Raw genomic sequence first — 15,455 nt, forward strand, 5'->3', positions numbered from 1 at the left:
GTGTGTCTATGTACTTGCAAGAATTACTTTTTTACATGTCCAAAAAATACAATATAAATAAGCACGCACACCTTAAAATTATAACAGTTTAAAACGAACTACACACACAAATGTTTAAAAAAACGCACGAATCACCTGACACACAAAACTGCATTTATGCATCAATTTGAGTTTGAGACTCTTTACGTCTCCAAGATTCGTGTGGAAGTGATGCGTTTAAATGTTGCTAGAACACACAAACATGCAGAATCAAGTTACAAATCAAGAATTATGCGCACAAATCAGACGAGACTTTTGTATTTTCCTATTTGACTCAAAAAGGTTTACTATCCAACAACAAAAAAAGAGAGAATACATGAGATTAAACTTAAAATAAATTTTTTATTTGGAAAATCAGGTGAAATGTCAGTTTTACTTAAGGCAGATTTCACAGGATCAATAGATTTGAAGAAACAAAAATAAACATTTTTACTCATTTTTTCATACTCAAGTATGAAAAATGACCCCCCCCCCTCCAAAAAAACAGCTTAATATAACAGATAATATAAACTATTGTGATGCAAACTGCTTTTTCTCTGTCAAAACTGAAATGAGATTTTCAGGGAATGAGAATTACTTTAAAAAAACAAATGCTGAAATTAAGTAGTTTAGAATTGAAAAAGAAGGTAAAAATATTTTTTTGGGTGGAAAGTTTTAAGTTTAAACAAGAAACAAGGTTTTGAAGAGCCTTGAATGAAGACTAAAAAGTCATAATTCAGTTTCTCTAACTTAAATGGTTTTAACCCGGCAAGTTTTTGCACATGGGACCTTTAGGGGAAAAAAACAGCCATTACTCCGTAAGTATTGCCCTGCAATATGGCTTTATACAGCCTTCTGTATGAAATCTCTTTTAAGAAGGCTGACTTTCTAAATCCATCACATTCACTTTAGCACTTGAACTTACAGCACCAGTGAAGGTTAGGACCCATGCTAGCATCCAAACCTTTAAATGCCTTTTGTTGTCCCAACAATTTCAACACTTCCTTACGTGTGTAAGAACTGTCTGCTATTTAGAAAACCAAGAGCTGGCTGCCCTTAAAGCAGCACATGCTAGCATTAGTCCAAATCACAGCCCAACTTTTGAAGGTCAGTGCCCAGCATCTATGAAGTAAAGTGCAAGAAAGAAACCAGCAAGGCACATTTCAGAGATTTTTCAGCAGGAGAACAGCAATCTGCACAGAGTAATCATCAGTGAACAGCGGCTACTTGTGCTTCTGACAGCATCTATAGCAGCTGAATCTAAAATCAAGTATTCCTGGTGATGAAAGAGCATAGTCAGAAATATCCTCTAAACAGGAGGGATTCTCTTTAGTGGTCAGCAGTTGGAAAGTCTTAGGTCCAGGCTTAAGGTTTTGTTTCAGCACATTCGCTCATTGACTACTGAAGCGGAGTCTATTGAAGGCCTCTTTGATGGCCTCGTTGGTTTCTGAATCTTCGACAGAGCCGATTCGCAGTACGTTAGATAAGGTGACGTCCTGCTTCAGCTTGCGCTTAGTGAGGACTACAGTCCCACTGGCTCCCTCCGTCTGAGGCCCCGTTAGCAGGATGTAGGCAGCATGGCGTCCAAGTTCCATGAGTGTGGCTGAGATTCAAAGAGAGTGTAATCAAAATGTGCTGTATTTTTTGCCATAAAACCATGTTGAATATCAGATAAAACAAACCTTTGAATGCTATAATGTGCTCCATGACATTAGAGTACTCCAGAAGGACTTTAGGATAGTGAGGAAGCAGCATGTAAGAGCAGCGGTTACCCACTAAAGATTCCTGAAACAGCATTTAGGTTATAATAAAATCTGTTTAAATACATCAGAGACAGACTTTATGTGGCCTTTTTTTTCAATAAAAGCAGTATGCTTACAGAACTGTTTGAGGGCATCAGACCCCAAAACATGAAGACTGAGATGGACTTGGTTGTGTACACAGACCCAGGCCTTGGAGAGTTAGACACAGCCAAAAGGTCAACCTCCCACAGAACGTCACCGGACTGACCATCTAGGATAACAACCTGAAACATCACACGCAGAGTTCTTACACTTATCACATTTAAACTGCTTTCAGTTTTCACATTTGAGCACTTCATTCAGTTTAAAACGTTACATTTTAAGTCTGAATATATATAATAATTTAAAATCACATTCATAAATGAAATCAGGTTCTAAAACAACTGAAACTGTATTGTTAGACCAAAAGGAAACAAACTTGATAGATTACCTACGGAGCCCCTAAAGGGACATTAAAAGGGGGGAAAAAATCAAAATACAAAAATAAATTAGCTTTTTTTTTTTTACTTTAACTTTTTTCTTTTTTTACTTCAATTTGTATTTTGTCTTCAATGTCCCTTTAGAGGCTCCGTAGTTACCAAATTAATAAACCTTTTTTTTTTTTAAATCAATTTTGTGCCAAATTTAAGCAATTTATGCAGCACTTTTTAAACCTTAAAACTGTAAAAATGTTTAAGGATTTCAGGCATTCTTCTACATTTAAGATGCATTTCATATTATTTACGAGATACAAGAAATGAGGAAATTCAATACATCAAATTGCATTCCAAATGAACTTACTCTTTTTGTATTGTTGCCTGTGTTGTCTTCAACTACAACGTCGAGAATCTCATCTTTATTAAAGTGACCAAAAGAGAGCTCACTGGAAGAAAAATAAAAACATACAATTAAGAAGATTAATATGCATTAACAAACTTTTTTAAGGCATATACTTTGTTTCAGTTATGTGGAAAGAAGGCATCTGTTCTCTTAGTTTTAAAGTCTAATTATCAGGATTTTATAAAATGTTTCAGTTTTTCCAGGTCTAGAAATTTGGATTAAAATATTTAATAAACAATAGACAAATGTATAAATTTCAATCATCAGAGACAACAATTGAAGCATTGACTAAAGAAGTCACGATTGTCTGCATCAAGGCATCTTTGGGAAGGAATAGCTTTATAATTTTACATCACTGACATATATCAAGGTTGCAAACATTTAGAAAATGTTTTGCTGCTTTATGTGAATCTTTTAGTTCATCAGTGAAGGCAATAGTTGTACTAAGTTTTCACAATATCAGCTTCTGTATTTTAGTTTATAAACCCGGAGCATCATCACAACCTTCAAAATAAGAGCTTTCCTCATGTGAGCTCTTTTCAGTAAACTACTTCAATAAAAAACTAAAACAACAGACACAGACAGGCACATTTTACAAAATTAGATAGAAAAATTGATAACAATAATACATAAGCATTAAATGATACCTGACGACTGCACTGGTGTTGAATCTCCACCTTGGCTGGAGTTTGTTGCCATCAATTAACACCACCCCGTTTGAAGTCACGACCAGCATGTCGGATGGATCGCTTGTCTTTTTAGTCCGGAGCACGCTCACTCCGTTAAACCTGCAAGGTGATTTGTAGCGCATTTTCCTTTTACTTAAGTCACAAAAATAAAAACTAAATAATAGAGTGATCGCTAAAGAGGGAGGGAGGGACTTACTCAAAGATGGGTATGAGGGGAGCTGAGTCACTAGTATTTTTCTCCAGGTGTTTGTCCTTTATAAGATCCACTTTCAACCCCGCCTTTCCAGCAATCCGCCAAAGAGCCAGTCCATACACGCCAGTGTCTGTAAGTGAAACCAGGCGAGCTTTCCAAAATTATTCAACTTCAAAAAATAAAAGTGTAGCACGTGCTTGCAACTGTTTTACATGTCCTTTTAAAGCTAACCGATAGTTTTTGTCTTAATAAAGGAAAATATGATATAAATAGTTTTTTTTTTTTTTTTTTTTTTTTTTTTTTTTTTTATCTATCTAGCCACAGGGGTTGCAAGCCAGTAACTTCTGTGCCGGTCCCAAGCCCGGATAAATAGAGAGGGTTGCGTCAGGAAGGGCATCCGGCGTAAAAATTGCCAAAATAACCATGCGAATCATCCACAACACTTTAGACATACCGGATCGGTCGAGGCCCGGGTTAACAACGACCGCCACCGATGCTGTTAACCTACAGGGTGTCGGTGGAAATTTGACTACTGTTGGTCGAAGAAAGAGGGGAGGCAGAAGGGTCCGTTGCCAGAGAGAGAAGGGAAAAGGCAGGAACATAGGTTTGAGAATAGGGACTCTTAACGTTGGCACAATGACAGGGAAAGGCAGAGAGCTGGCAGACATGATGGAGAGAAGGAAGGTAGATGTACTGTGTGTGCAGGAGACAAGGTGGAAGGGCAGCAAGGCACGTAGTATTGGAGGAGGATACAAACTTTTCTATCATGGTGTTGATAGGAAGAGAAACGGGGTAGGAGTGATTCTGAAGGGGGAGTTTGTAAACAGTGTTCTAGAGGTGAAAAGAGTCTCAGACAGGATGATGAGCCTAAAGTTAGAAATTGAAGGGGTGATGGTGAATGTAGTCAGTGGGTATGCGCCACAGGTTGGCTGTGAGTTAGAAGTGAAGGAGAGATTCTGGAGTGAGTTGGATGAGGTCATAGAGAGTATCCCCAGAGGAGAGAGAGTTGTTATTGGAGCAGACTTTAATGGCCATGTTGGTGAGGGCAATAGAGGTGATGAGGAGGTGATGGGCAGGTTTGGTGTGAAGGAAAGGAATCTGGAGGGACAGATGGTGGTGGACTTTGCGAAGAGGATGGAAATGGCTGTAGTCAACACTTACTTCCAGAAGAGAGAGGAACATAGAGTGACATACAGAAGTGGAGGTAGGAGTACTCAGGTGGACTACATCCTATGTAGACGAGGTCATTTGAGAGAGGTTAATGACTGCAAAGTGGTGGTAGGAGAGAGTGTAGCCAGACAGCACCGCATGGTGGTGTGTAAGATGACTCTGGAGGTCAGGAAGAAGAAGATAGGGAAAACAGAAAAGAAGACCAAGTGGTGGAAGCTACAGAATGAAGAAACTTGTGAGGAATTTAGGCAGAAGTTGAGGCAGGTCCTGGGTGGTCAGGATGAACTTCCAGATGACTGGGAAACTACAGCAGAGATTATCAGGGAAACAGGTAGGAAGGTGCTAGGTGTGTCATCTGGAAAGAGGAAAGACGGTAAAGAGACTTGGTGGTGGAATGAGGAAGTACAGGAATGCGTCCAGAGGAAGAGGTTGGCTAAAAGGAAGTGGGATGTAGAAAGGACTGAGGAAGGTAGACAGGAGTACAAGGAAGCGCAGCGTAGAGTGAAGAGAGAGGTGGCAAAGGCCAAACAGAAAGCTTACGATGAGCTATATGACAGGTTAGACACAAAGGAAGGAGAGAAGGACTTGTACAGGCTAGCCAGACAGAGAGACAGAGATGGGAAGGACGTGCAACAGATAAGGGTGATTAAGGACAGAGATGGAAAGGTGCTAACAACCCAAGAGAGTGTACAGAAAAGATGGAAGGAGTATTTTGAGGAGCTGATGAACGTGGAAAATGACAGGGAAAGAAGGGAGGAAGATGTGGTTGTTGTGGAGCAGGAAGTAGCAGAGATTGGAAAGGATGAGGTTAGGAAGGCTCTGAAAAGGATGAAGAGCGGAAAGGCCGTTGGTCCTGATGACGTACCTGTGGAGGTATGGAAGTGCTTAGGAGAGTCAGCAGTGGAATTTCTAACAAGGTTGTTCAATAGGATTTTAGAGAGTGAGAAGATGCCTGAGGAATGGAGGAGAAGCGTTCTGGTCCCGATCTTTAAAAACAAGGGTGACACACAGAACTGCAGCAACTATAGAGGAATAAAGTTGATGAGCCACACAATGAAGCTGTGGGAAAGAGTAGTGGAAGCCAGGCTTAGGAAGAAGGTGGAGATTTGTGAGCAGCAGTATGGTTTCATGCCCCGTAAGAGCACCACTGATGCCATTTTTGCTTTGAGAATGTTGATGGAAAAGTACAGAGAAGGTCAGAAGGAGCTGCATTGTGTGTTCGTAGATTTAGAGAAGGCGTATGACAGGGTGCCAAGGGAGGAGCTGTGGTACTGTATGAGGTCGTCTGGAGTGGCAGAGAAGTATGTCAGAGTAGTTCAGGACATGTATGAGAGAAGTATGACGGTGGTGAGATGTGCTGTAGGTCAGACAGAGGAGTTCAAGGTGGAGGTGGGACTACACCAAGGATCAGCTTTGAGTCCTTTTTTGTTTGCTATGCTGATGGACAGGCTGACAGACGAGGTAAGACAGGAATCTCCCTGGACAATGATGTTTGCAGATGACATTGTAATTTGCAGTGAGAGTAGAGAGCAGGTGGAGGAACAGCTAGAGAGGTGGAGGTTTGCTCTGGAAAGAAGAGGTATGAAGGTCAGTCGTAGTAAGACAGAATACATGTGTCTGAACGAGAGGGATCAAGGTAGAAGCGTTAGGTTACAGGGGACTGAGGTGAAGAAGGTGCAGGAGTTTAAGTACTTGGGGTCAACAGTTCAGTGTGATGGGGATTGTGGAAAAGAGGTGAAGAGGCGAGTGCAGGCAGGTTGGAGCGGTTGGAGGAAAGTGTCAGGAGTGTTGTGTGACAGAAGAGTGCCAGCAAGACTCAAAGGAAAGGTGTACAAGACAGTGGTGAGACCAGCTCTGCTCTATGGGTTAGAGACGGTAGCAGTGAGACAGAGACAAGAGGATGAGATGGAGGTAGCAGAGATGAAGATGTTGAGGTTCTCCTTAGGAGTGACCAGGTTAGACAGGATAAGGAACGAGTACATCAGAGGGACGGCTCATGTTGCCTGTGTTAGCGACAAAGTCAGAGAAGCCAGACTGAGATGGTTTGGACATGTTCAGAGGAGGGATAGTGGATATATTGGTAGAAGGATGTTGGAGATGGAGCTGCCTGGCCGGAGGGCAAGAGGACGGCCAAAGAGGAGATATATGGATGTCTTAACAGAGGATATGAAGTTGGCTAACGTTAGGGTAGAAGATGTTCATGATAGAGTGAGGTGGAAAAGGATGATTCGCTGTGGCGACCCCTGATGGGAAAAGCCGAAAGAGAAAGAAGATGATATAAATAGTTTTTTTGGTTTTTTTTAAGAATATACTACATGTTTGTGTAATCTCTTATTTTTTTCTTTTTGAACAATAAAATGACAAATTTATTAAAATAACATTTTGGTTAAAAAAAATAGTCTTTTAAAGTGACACTTGTGTATGATGTATGTATGATTACAAACCATCATGACCTTCCTCTAAAGTCTCAACAGTTTTACATAACAATAAAAACTGATATTTCATAACAAAGTTTAAGATGATTTTGTCCATATTTTCCTTAAATACCAACCTTTTTGTAACAGTATGTAATAAGAACCGTCTTTTGTGCGATGGAGAACGTGGCTGACCGTGTCAGTAAAATTAAGAACCACGGTGGAACCCATCTGGACCCCCGTCTTTCCTGAGAGGAGAACCAGCTGAGTCTGCAAACCAGAAGGGGAGATATGAAGGTTAATGGAGTCATTTTCTCTCAGCATTAGTAAATATCATCTTTGTCACTAACCATTTAGACATTTTATTACTAATAGAGCAGCAACAAATTGAAAAATAATGTGTTTGAAGATTCAAAAAGTGTGAGTGATAAATTGAACGACACATTTTTTCCATTTACCTGAGTGCTGTTAGAGGCCACTAGAAGCACATCACTGACTTTGTCCCCATCAAGATCTGGGACAGTGAGAAAAGGCAAGGAGCTCTGCAGACCTGTTGGCTGCGGCTGCTGCCAAATGACTTTACCTAACAAAATTAAAGGTTAGTAGATTCAGTTTTAGTGTCACTTTTATGGGAGTTTGTGTTTACCTAACTTTTATTTTTTTTTCAGTTAATAAAGTATTAAATCAACAGAACAGAATTAATAATTATCTTGGAAAAGTGTTTCCGAGGGATATAGGACATTCCAAACAAGTAGGAATCCACAGTTTTATCAGGGTATTTGCTTTTTATTTCCCATTTACTTATAACTCTGGATGTGTAGAGTCTTTAGAAGTAAGCTTTCTTTCTTTTTTGTCATGCAAACGTCTATATACTTGTAAAATTGTCAAAGAATGGGGGGGGGGGGGGGAAGCAAAAACACTTTTGTAATAACTTACCTACGGTATTCTTTCATTTATAAATGTACTATTTATATCTAAATATCAACTTTACAAAAGTAACAGGTGCTCGGTAAGTCACTGACCGGTGTATTTGTCGATGGCTGTAAGGTTGTGTGAGTGAGACAGGAGGCAGTGCCAGCTTTTCTCTGCTTCTTTCTGCTGACCACACTGGGCCCAGTAGAACTCAGCTTCCAGCGGCGTCTCCCACAGCGTCTCTCCCTTTGTGCCGTCCACCCCGATAAAAAACAGACATGGCGAGCGTAGTCCTGTAAAACAAGATTTAAATAAGATTATGTCATATTAGGAGCAATTTTGATTACAAGAGCATCTTTTTTTTTGTTGAATTGAAGCTGGATTTGATGTTTTTACCTGCATCTGCACATGAGTTGTTCTTTGAACCTTCTGTGTTTTTGAGGACAAACAGAATATCCACCACATGATCACTGCTTGCATGTTCAATAGCCAGGAAGTCATAGGTTGCTGGGGTATAAAACAAGAAAACTGCAGTTGGAAACAAACTCTTCTTCAATATTAAGATAGAAAAAACAAACAAACATCTGATGCACCTGCGTCAGAGAAAGTCCTGTTCCAGGTTTTGAGGTATTGGGCTCTTACGGGACAGGGGAGGATGAAGGAGAAGGCAAACACGATGGTGAGGCAAAGGAACAGTGACAGGAAAAAGATTGCTGTTCTCCAGTGGGTCCGTTTGGGGACATCAACGTATTTGATAGAATCCCTCTGCTCCGATGCCGGTGGTGCCGTTTCTGCTCCATCTTCTGTCCTGAGAGGATCACCCTCGGTGGCACGCTCTGTCGATGCCATCTGTGCCTCAACGCATTACCAGCTAACAAACCGGCAAAAGTATCATGAATGTCAGAAAAGAAGAAAGCAAGACCACATCCTCACATTGTGGTGGCTCGTTTTAGCATCTGTGTGGAATTGAAATTCAGTCTCTATCTATGAGCAGAGCCAGACTAAACTCGATGACAGTTATAAATTGGGGGACAAAGAAAATGAAAAAAAAAGAAAAAAGAGCCAGTCACTCAGTGTTTGCTTAGTCGAGTTGCTTCTACCTCGTCAACCTTTGTGGACTAGTGTCTCTATGCAGTTGTGCCAACACCAGAGCATTCTCCTGATAAAATCTAAAAATGCAGGAAGAAAAACACCAGCTTTGAAATGAAATTACGCAGCCTGTTCATATTTGTTATGACCGCAGGGTAAGCCGTAAAAAATTACAAACAGACCTAGGAACCTTGGCGAATATGTTTACATTTTAACTTAGAAATTTATCTAAAAAAACGTTGTTTTTGTTTGGGGGCCATGATCCGTTTTGGTTGGTTTCATGGCTAATGTTGGTTGGCCAATTTGTTGATCAGAAACAACCAGAATCATTTTCAAACATTTTTCCTTAAAGATAAAGTTTAAAACTTATATTTAAAAATATATATTTTAAAAGGTAAAGCAGTTTTCTTACTAAAAATCGTTCACAGTCGTTCCTTTCGTCTGTTGCGGGTTATTGGGGACAAGAAGCTAGCATCAGGACGAACAGTGCAATAGCTTTGTTTGTGTATTAACCCAGGATTTGTCTGTCAGGTTCGCCTACATTTGTAGATTTAAAACATACAAAACGTTTAAATCATCGGCTACAAAGATGAATAAAATATAAATAAAAACACGTATACGTACTGCATTGGGGGAGCCTATAAGTAAACGAGCTTGCTTGAAATGTATTTAGCCTGTCAGTCAAACTTTAGAGAGAAAAACTAAAACAATTTTATTGGTGTGCTTTGATTGGTTGAGTTACTTTTTCCAAGAATCACTGCGATTGGTTGAAAACTGATGTCAGAAGGACTGCCAGTTGCTGTCGTCATTTCCCCAAAACAAAACGGAAACTGACGAGCTCGCGATATAGGGGAAATCTGTTCTGGGTAATGGTTGGATGAATAATTTGTTCGACTAACCCTGCGTATAATCCAAGGAACCGTTCTCGGGTTATTGACTTGAAATAAAAAGGTTGTTGAAGGAACACCCTCGATAATGTCTGCCCAAGCTCAAATGAGAGCTCTGCTCGACCAACTCATGGGAACAGCGAGGGATGGTGAGTTGCCGTAGCATGCTAACGGAGCTAGCTAGCCAAGATGGAGTCTCTGCTGAGGCTGGCTTGTGTTGGCGTGTGATGGACAGACCTGCATGAATGAGTGTGCCACAGAGGGCTGCTTGTAACAGGAGACCGTTATTTTGAGGCAGAAAAAAATAAAAAGAATACAAGATTTTGATGTTACTTGTTGTGGCTTTTTTTACATCTCGATGAGTTTACCTCTACTCTTTGTTATCTTAGCGATACAGCTCGTTAGCTAATACTTGCGTAACGTTTATTGTGAAGCAACTCAATCATTGGACACCATGGTGTTAAGACCTGGACTGAGTTCAGTTTCCTACCTGATCATAGCTTTGGCAAATTGTATGTGTATATATATATATATATATATATATATATATATATATATATATATATATATATATATATATATATATATATATATATATATATATATATATATATATATATATATATGACTTAACTTAGCTTAACTTGTGACGTTACAATTTCTTCGAAATGGCGTGCGACATTAGAGGTTTTATATAAGTATAGAGTAATGTTAAATATGTTTGTATTCGTCAGTTAAGGTCTACCCTCCATGAATATATAAAAAAAAACAACTATATATTATTTTTCTGTAGTATTATTGTGCTACTACTGTCTCTTTAATGTATTAGCTTAGTGTAGTAGCACACTTACTACTGATATAAAAACATAGCTTTGTTAAATACTTTATTTTGTGCTACATGACATAATTTGACCAACATTACTGTCAAGAAACGCATTAGTGACATTTCTGTAATCCAGATATTGTCAATAAATTGCATTGAGGGAATTTTGTTTTCCTAAGACTACTAAGGAATTTATGGGATGATCAGTTGATAAATGTAAGGTGGTGAATTATCTCCCACTCCATTGTTAAAAATTGAGATTTAAGTTAAAAATTGAGATTTAAGTTGGAAAAACATTTGCAGCTCCATAAATCAACTCAAAACAACTTTTAAAAAAGTGAACTTGTGTTGTGAGTTTGTTGTTGTATGCCTGATGAGATTGATACAAATTTCTTCCCATACATTTGTTGCATACAAATTGAACAATTGTGGCCCCTTTATTTTATTCATTAAGGTTCAGTGTATCATTGCCAGCCTACATCAATCTGCAAAGGAGTTGCAGAAAAGCCTCATGTTCATCGAGCCGTGAGTCACACATGATTTTTAAAGATGTTATGAATAATATCCAAACAAATTGTTTGCCTTCCGGAATTTATTGTAGCTTTTCCTTTTATTTTAACACAAGTTGGTAACTCCTCAGTGGCACACAAATGCATAACAAGGTAATTGTTGTGTGGGACCAGATTTACAATTTGCAATAGTGCAACACAGCTTGAACTAAAACGTTTGTGCGCGTTGTATCAAAAAGAAAAAACTTTCAATTTACCTCACACTTTGCAGTCCATTACACGTCTATATTTCAGACGACAGTGTAATGCTTTCCACACTAAAAAGGTTACATTATTTACAGTCTGTTTTTTGTATGACTCCCAACTTCTTATCACAGGTATTGGCAAGAAAACTGTTCCCATTTATACTTTTCTACAGCGGGTTTTAATTCTGCAGCTGGGGTCTTGAAGATGCAGAAGGGTACAGTATGTGGTGCAGATCACAGTGTGTATAACTTTTTTGTTTTCCCATTCGATTTATGTTGAACTTTTTTTTTTTTTTTTTTTGTAAAGTGACAAATTTAAATGAAATATTCATGAGAGAAGTGTAGGTCTTTTGTATTACCAATTTTGAAGAAGTGACATTTACTTATCACTTTTTTGCACTTGTTTATTGCTTTTTGGTGTTCCACAGTATAGAGTGGACAGTGAGCCAACAATACAAGTTTAAATGACTTGAGGCTGTTGCATAACAAAGTCATAATTGAGGTGAAGGTAAGCATGTAGAAATCCCAAGTTCAAAAATAAAAAAATAAAACAACAGAAAAAGCTTTAAAAAAACTTTTTTTAGTGATGCTGATAACATTTATTATGAATTTTTAAAACTTTACAGTAACAAGACTCATATTTTTATTTATTTTTTCCCCATCACAGTCTATTTTTCCCATCAAACTCTACAAAAACAAACATTTGCCAAATGGATGCACTTAAAACAAAGGATATCTAACCACTGATCTCATATGTGTGAGGTGGCTCTAATGTTTGGGTTTTTTGTTTTTGTACTGTTACAGGAGATGAAACACGGCAGAGGGTCAAGTTTACCGATGAGCGGGTGTGCAAAAGTCATCTTCTCAACTGCTGTCCACATGACATTCTGTCAGGAACTGTAAGGAGCCTCTATATTCTTTAAACTTTGTGACAAACGTCTTTGAATACATAAACATATTTGACATACTTTATAAATACATCATAGTATATTTATAATGATGAAAATAATGATCTTGTTTGCTATGTCTTTGTTAGCGTATGGACCTGGGGGAATGTACAAAGATCCATGACTTGGCACTTCGGGCGGACTATGAAATAGCCTCCAAAGAGAGAGATCTTTTCTTTGAGCTTGATGTAAGTGAAGCAATATGAGCAAGTCTTTTTTTTTTTTTTTCATTCTAAGAAAACTGTTGTTAAAGTCCCCCTATGACAATTGTTTTCTTTAATATAAATGTTCCCAGTGGTGTTTTGATTATAAAATTAATTCATTCATTCATTCATCTTCTTAACCGCTTTGTCCCTTTCGGGGTCACTGGGCTGCTGGAGCCTATCCCAGCCACTGTTTCGTTCTTAAGATCATGTTTTCTCAAACAAGACTTATTCTTTTTTTATTGGACGTAAAGGCAGTGGATCATCTGGAGTCATTCATTGCTGACTGTGACCGAAGAACTGAGCTCGCAAAGAAGCGCCTGGCTGAAACTCAGGAAGAGATCAGTGCTGAGGTGGCAGCAAAGGTAACGATTTACAGTCCTGTTTTCTTATTTCGTGTTTTGCCATCACACAATAGCTATTTCAGGCTGTGTGGTTTTACTTTCTTTTAGGCAGAGAAAGTGCATGAGCTGAATGAAGAAATAGGGAAGCTTCTGGCCAAGGCTGAGCAACTTGGAGCGGAAGGCAACGTGGATGAAGCTCAGAAGGTTCTGCAGGAAGTGGAAAAGGTCCGCACCAAGAAAAAGGATGCAGAGGTTAGTAAGGAGCGCTGGCCAAATGAAACCTCATACATGAATTGAGCAAACCTTTCCTTTACTAATACTTTAATTCATCCATGTTTGTTTCTGCTCAGGAGGAATACAGGAACTCCATGCCAGCCTCCAGCTTTCAGCAACAGAAACTCAGAGTTTGTGAGGTCTGCTCTGCATATCTAGGTCTCCACGACAACGACCGCCGTCTGGCTGACCATTTCGGTGGAAAGCTTCACCTGGGCTTCATTCAGATTAGAGAGAAACTGGACCAGCTTAAGGTATTTACCGGGTGCAGTCCTACCTAAACGGTAAACTCATCTGGGTGGAGGGATTTTGTTTAGAGTCCAGACCAATAATTTCAGAGGTTGTTATAGGTTGATGCTGCTTCTTATTTGTGTGCTTTTTGTGTTATCTTTCAGAAAACTGTGCTTGAGAAGCAAGAGAAGAGGAACCAGGAGCGCTTAAAGAGACGAGAGGAGAGAGAAAAGGAGGAGAAAATGAAGAGGAGGTGAAAGAACATTTTAAATTCTGGCAAAATATTCTGGAGGATCAGTTACTTGTTTCATGTACTTTAAACCTCATTCACTTTTGCCATTTCTTTACAGAACCAGATCACGGAGCAGGGACCACAGAAGGTACATTTGTAATCTTCATTCAGTGCAGTCAGAACTAGCTGGGGGAAATCCTAAACTTGTACGCCCCCCCCCCAACCCCCCCAGGTCCCGTTCTCGTGACCGCAGAAGGAGGCGTTCTCGCTCCACGTCCCGGGAAAGACGCCGTTCTCGTTCACGCTCCAGAGACAGGAGGAGGAGGCACCGCACCCGGTCCCGCTCACGCAGCCGAGGTCACCGCCACAGCCATAGCCACGAGCAAAGCTCCAGACACAAGTATGCATGCTCACACTTTACATTTCACCCCAAAGGCAACAGTGAGCTTTCCAATAAATCACTCCCACCACCGTGATACAAACATTCTCTCTCTCTACATAAGTTGTCATTTTCCATCATTTGAAAGTTGTTAGACATTTTGCCATAAGCTACATTTTGCCCACAGAGCAAGATTATGATGGGATTGACAAGAGCAAAAACAAGTCACATTTTTTCCTGTCTGCATCAACCTGACGCATAATTACTGTTCAGGATACGCGCACTAGTTCCCCAGCAAGTAAAAAAATTCAATGCCAAACTATATAATACCCATGCGTGACATACTGGGAAAATAGGCCTCTTGCTTTAGTATTGGTATGTGTCACAGGTCTTCGAGGGATCGAGAGCGCTCGTCCAGAGACCGCTCGCGGGAGCGAGACAGGAGGGATGGCGTGAACGGCAGGTCAGACTCCCGCCGAGCCGAAGATAAGGACATGGGAGACTTCTAAAGACCAAACCCCATCTACTACACACAGCCGCCTGTCCTTTGTCTGTCCATTGATAATATTCCAGTGTTGCATACAGTCTTTGCCTTGACCCCTTTATACTCCTTTCTCTTTTATTTTTAAATCCTGCCCCATCCTCATCATAGAACCTGTTTGTTTTTTGTTTGCTTTGTTTTGTTTTTCTAGTTTCCAAATCTCTAAGAAAGCTTCTGGATTTGGCAGGTTGATTATTGATTATAGATGTAATAAAACACCCACATCTATAATGTAGTTTTAAGCCGACACATCCCTCCTTATAAATCCCCGTAAAATGAGTCAAACATAGTGAACAAATCTGTTTATGGAATTGAATTAAAAATGTTAGTTTCTGATTCTTTTGTTGCAAACTGAAAAAACCTTGTCAGAAGCTCAAAACTCATTGAGCCTGTAAGCTGTCATTGTTTAAAAGAAAAATTATCCTTTTTTTCCTTCTCTATCTGAAACTGTTTTTGCTTTGTGTAAAAATGCATTTCTTGACTGTTCACATAAATATCTTCATGACTTTGTTCTCAAAAGCTCAAATTTCAAATTAAAATGACAGAGGTTTTAAAGTTGGTTGTATATGTGGCTTCACTTCTTTAAAACAAACAAGAAACTTTACGCTTTCTTTGTAATGAGTACTAAGTTAGGACTTCACAGAATTTAACTAGAAGTTCTTTTAGTCTTGATGTCTTTATCTTATTTTTCTGTAAGGGGCTCTGTACTAAAGCTACATACCGTACACGGAGGAG

The 15,455-nt window shown here is 39.4% G+C and overlaps 2 protein-coding genes across 6 annotated transcripts; one reads left to right on the forward strand and one right to left on the reverse strand.

Moving 5' to 3' along the window:
- Positions 1–361: 361 nt before the first annotated feature.
- Positions 362–9,862, reverse strand: fam234a (family with sequence similarity 234 member A). 3 transcript variants are annotated; one of them, XM_078937813.1, is made up of 13 exons: positions 9,731–9,779; positions 9,519–9,643; positions 8,611–8,888; positions 8,414–8,524; positions 8,128–8,310; positions 7,564–7,688; positions 7,243–7,375; positions 3,525–3,651; positions 3,287–3,427; positions 2,601–2,682; positions 1,898–2,044; positions 1,701–1,803; positions 362–1,621 (listed from the first exon to the last, which is right to left on the reverse strand). In XM_078937813.1, exons 3-13 carry the CDS (start codon positions 8,864–8,866, stop codon positions 1,410–1,412), a joined length of 1,620 nt encoding a protein of 539 aa, XP_078793939.1. In that variant the 5' UTR covers positions 8,867–8,888; positions 9,519–9,643; positions 9,731–9,779; the 3' UTR covers positions 362–1,409. The 3 variants fall into 3 exon arrangements, with proteins under 3 accessions (XP_078793939.1, XP_011486487.1, XP_020567870.1); XM_011488185.4 differs by lacking the exon at positions 9,731–9,779 and adding an exon at positions 9,118–9,186; XM_020712211.3 differs by lacking the exon at positions 9,519–9,643 and having other exon boundaries at positions 9,731–9,862.
- Positions 9,863–9,890: 28 nt separating this feature from the next.
- On the forward strand, positions 9,891–15,275 carry luc7l (LUC7-like (S. cerevisiae)). 3 transcript variants are annotated; one of them, XM_020712212.3, is made up of 11 exons: positions 9,927–10,142; positions 11,271–11,341; positions 12,375–12,469; positions 12,607–12,705; positions 12,975–13,085; positions 13,173–13,316; positions 13,415–13,591; positions 13,733–13,821; positions 13,919–13,948; positions 14,033–14,200; positions 14,568–15,275. In XM_020712212.3, exons 4-11 carry the CDS (start codon positions 12,610–12,612, stop codon positions 14,686–14,688), a joined length of 936 nt encoding a protein of 311 aa, XP_020567871.1. In that variant the 5' UTR covers positions 9,927–10,142; positions 11,271–11,341; positions 12,375–12,469; positions 12,607–12,609; the 3' UTR covers positions 14,689–15,275. The 3 variants fall into 3 exon arrangements, with proteins under 3 accessions (XP_004080415.1, XP_020567871.1, XP_020567872.1); XM_004080367.5 differs by lacking the exon at positions 11,271–11,341 and having other exon boundaries at positions 9,891–10,142; XM_020712213.3 differs by lacking the exons at positions 9,927–10,142; positions 11,271–11,341 and adding an exon at positions 11,853–12,078.
- The last annotated feature ends 180 nt before the right edge of the window (positions 15,276–15,455 follow it).

The sequence above is a fragment of the Oryzias latipes genome, chromosome 19 (assembly GCF_053564925.1).
Source record: "Oryzias latipes strain Hd-rR chromosome 19, Olatipes_Hd-rR_3.1".
NCBI classification, from domain to species: Eukaryota; Metazoa; Chordata; class Actinopteri; order Beloniformes; family Adrianichthyidae; genus Oryzias; species Oryzias latipes.

What these genes read in the sequence shown, in the direction of transcription:
- fam234a (XM_020712211.3), bottom strand. Translation starts at nt 8,866, where the DNA reads ATGGCATCGACAGAGCGTGCCACCGAGGGTGATCCTCTCAGGACAGAA. An exon ending in AGCCATCGACAAATACACCG is followed by an intron (nt 7,689 to 8,127) that starts GTCAGTGACTTA and finishes TAATTTTGTTAG; the next exon opens with GTAAAGTCATTTGGCAGCAG. An exon ending in CAGGCAACAATACAAAAAGA is followed by an intron (nt 2,045 to 2,600) that starts GTAAGTTCATTT and finishes GTGATGTTTCAG; the next exon opens with GTTGTTATCCTAGATGGTCA.
- luc7l (XM_004080367.5), top strand. Translation starts at nt 10,082, where the DNA reads ATGTCTGCCCAAGCTCAAATGAGAGCTCTGCTCGACCAACTCATGGGA. An exon ending in GTGCTGAGGTGGCAGCAAAG is followed by an intron (nt 13,086 to 13,172) that starts GTAACGATTTAC and finishes ACTTTCTTTTAG; the next exon opens with GCAGAGAAAGTGCATGAGCT. An exon ending in GAGCAAAGCTCCAGACACAA is followed by an intron (nt 14,201 to 14,567) that starts GTATGCATGCTC and finishes TATGTGTCACAG; the next exon opens with GTCTTCGAGGGATCGAGAGC.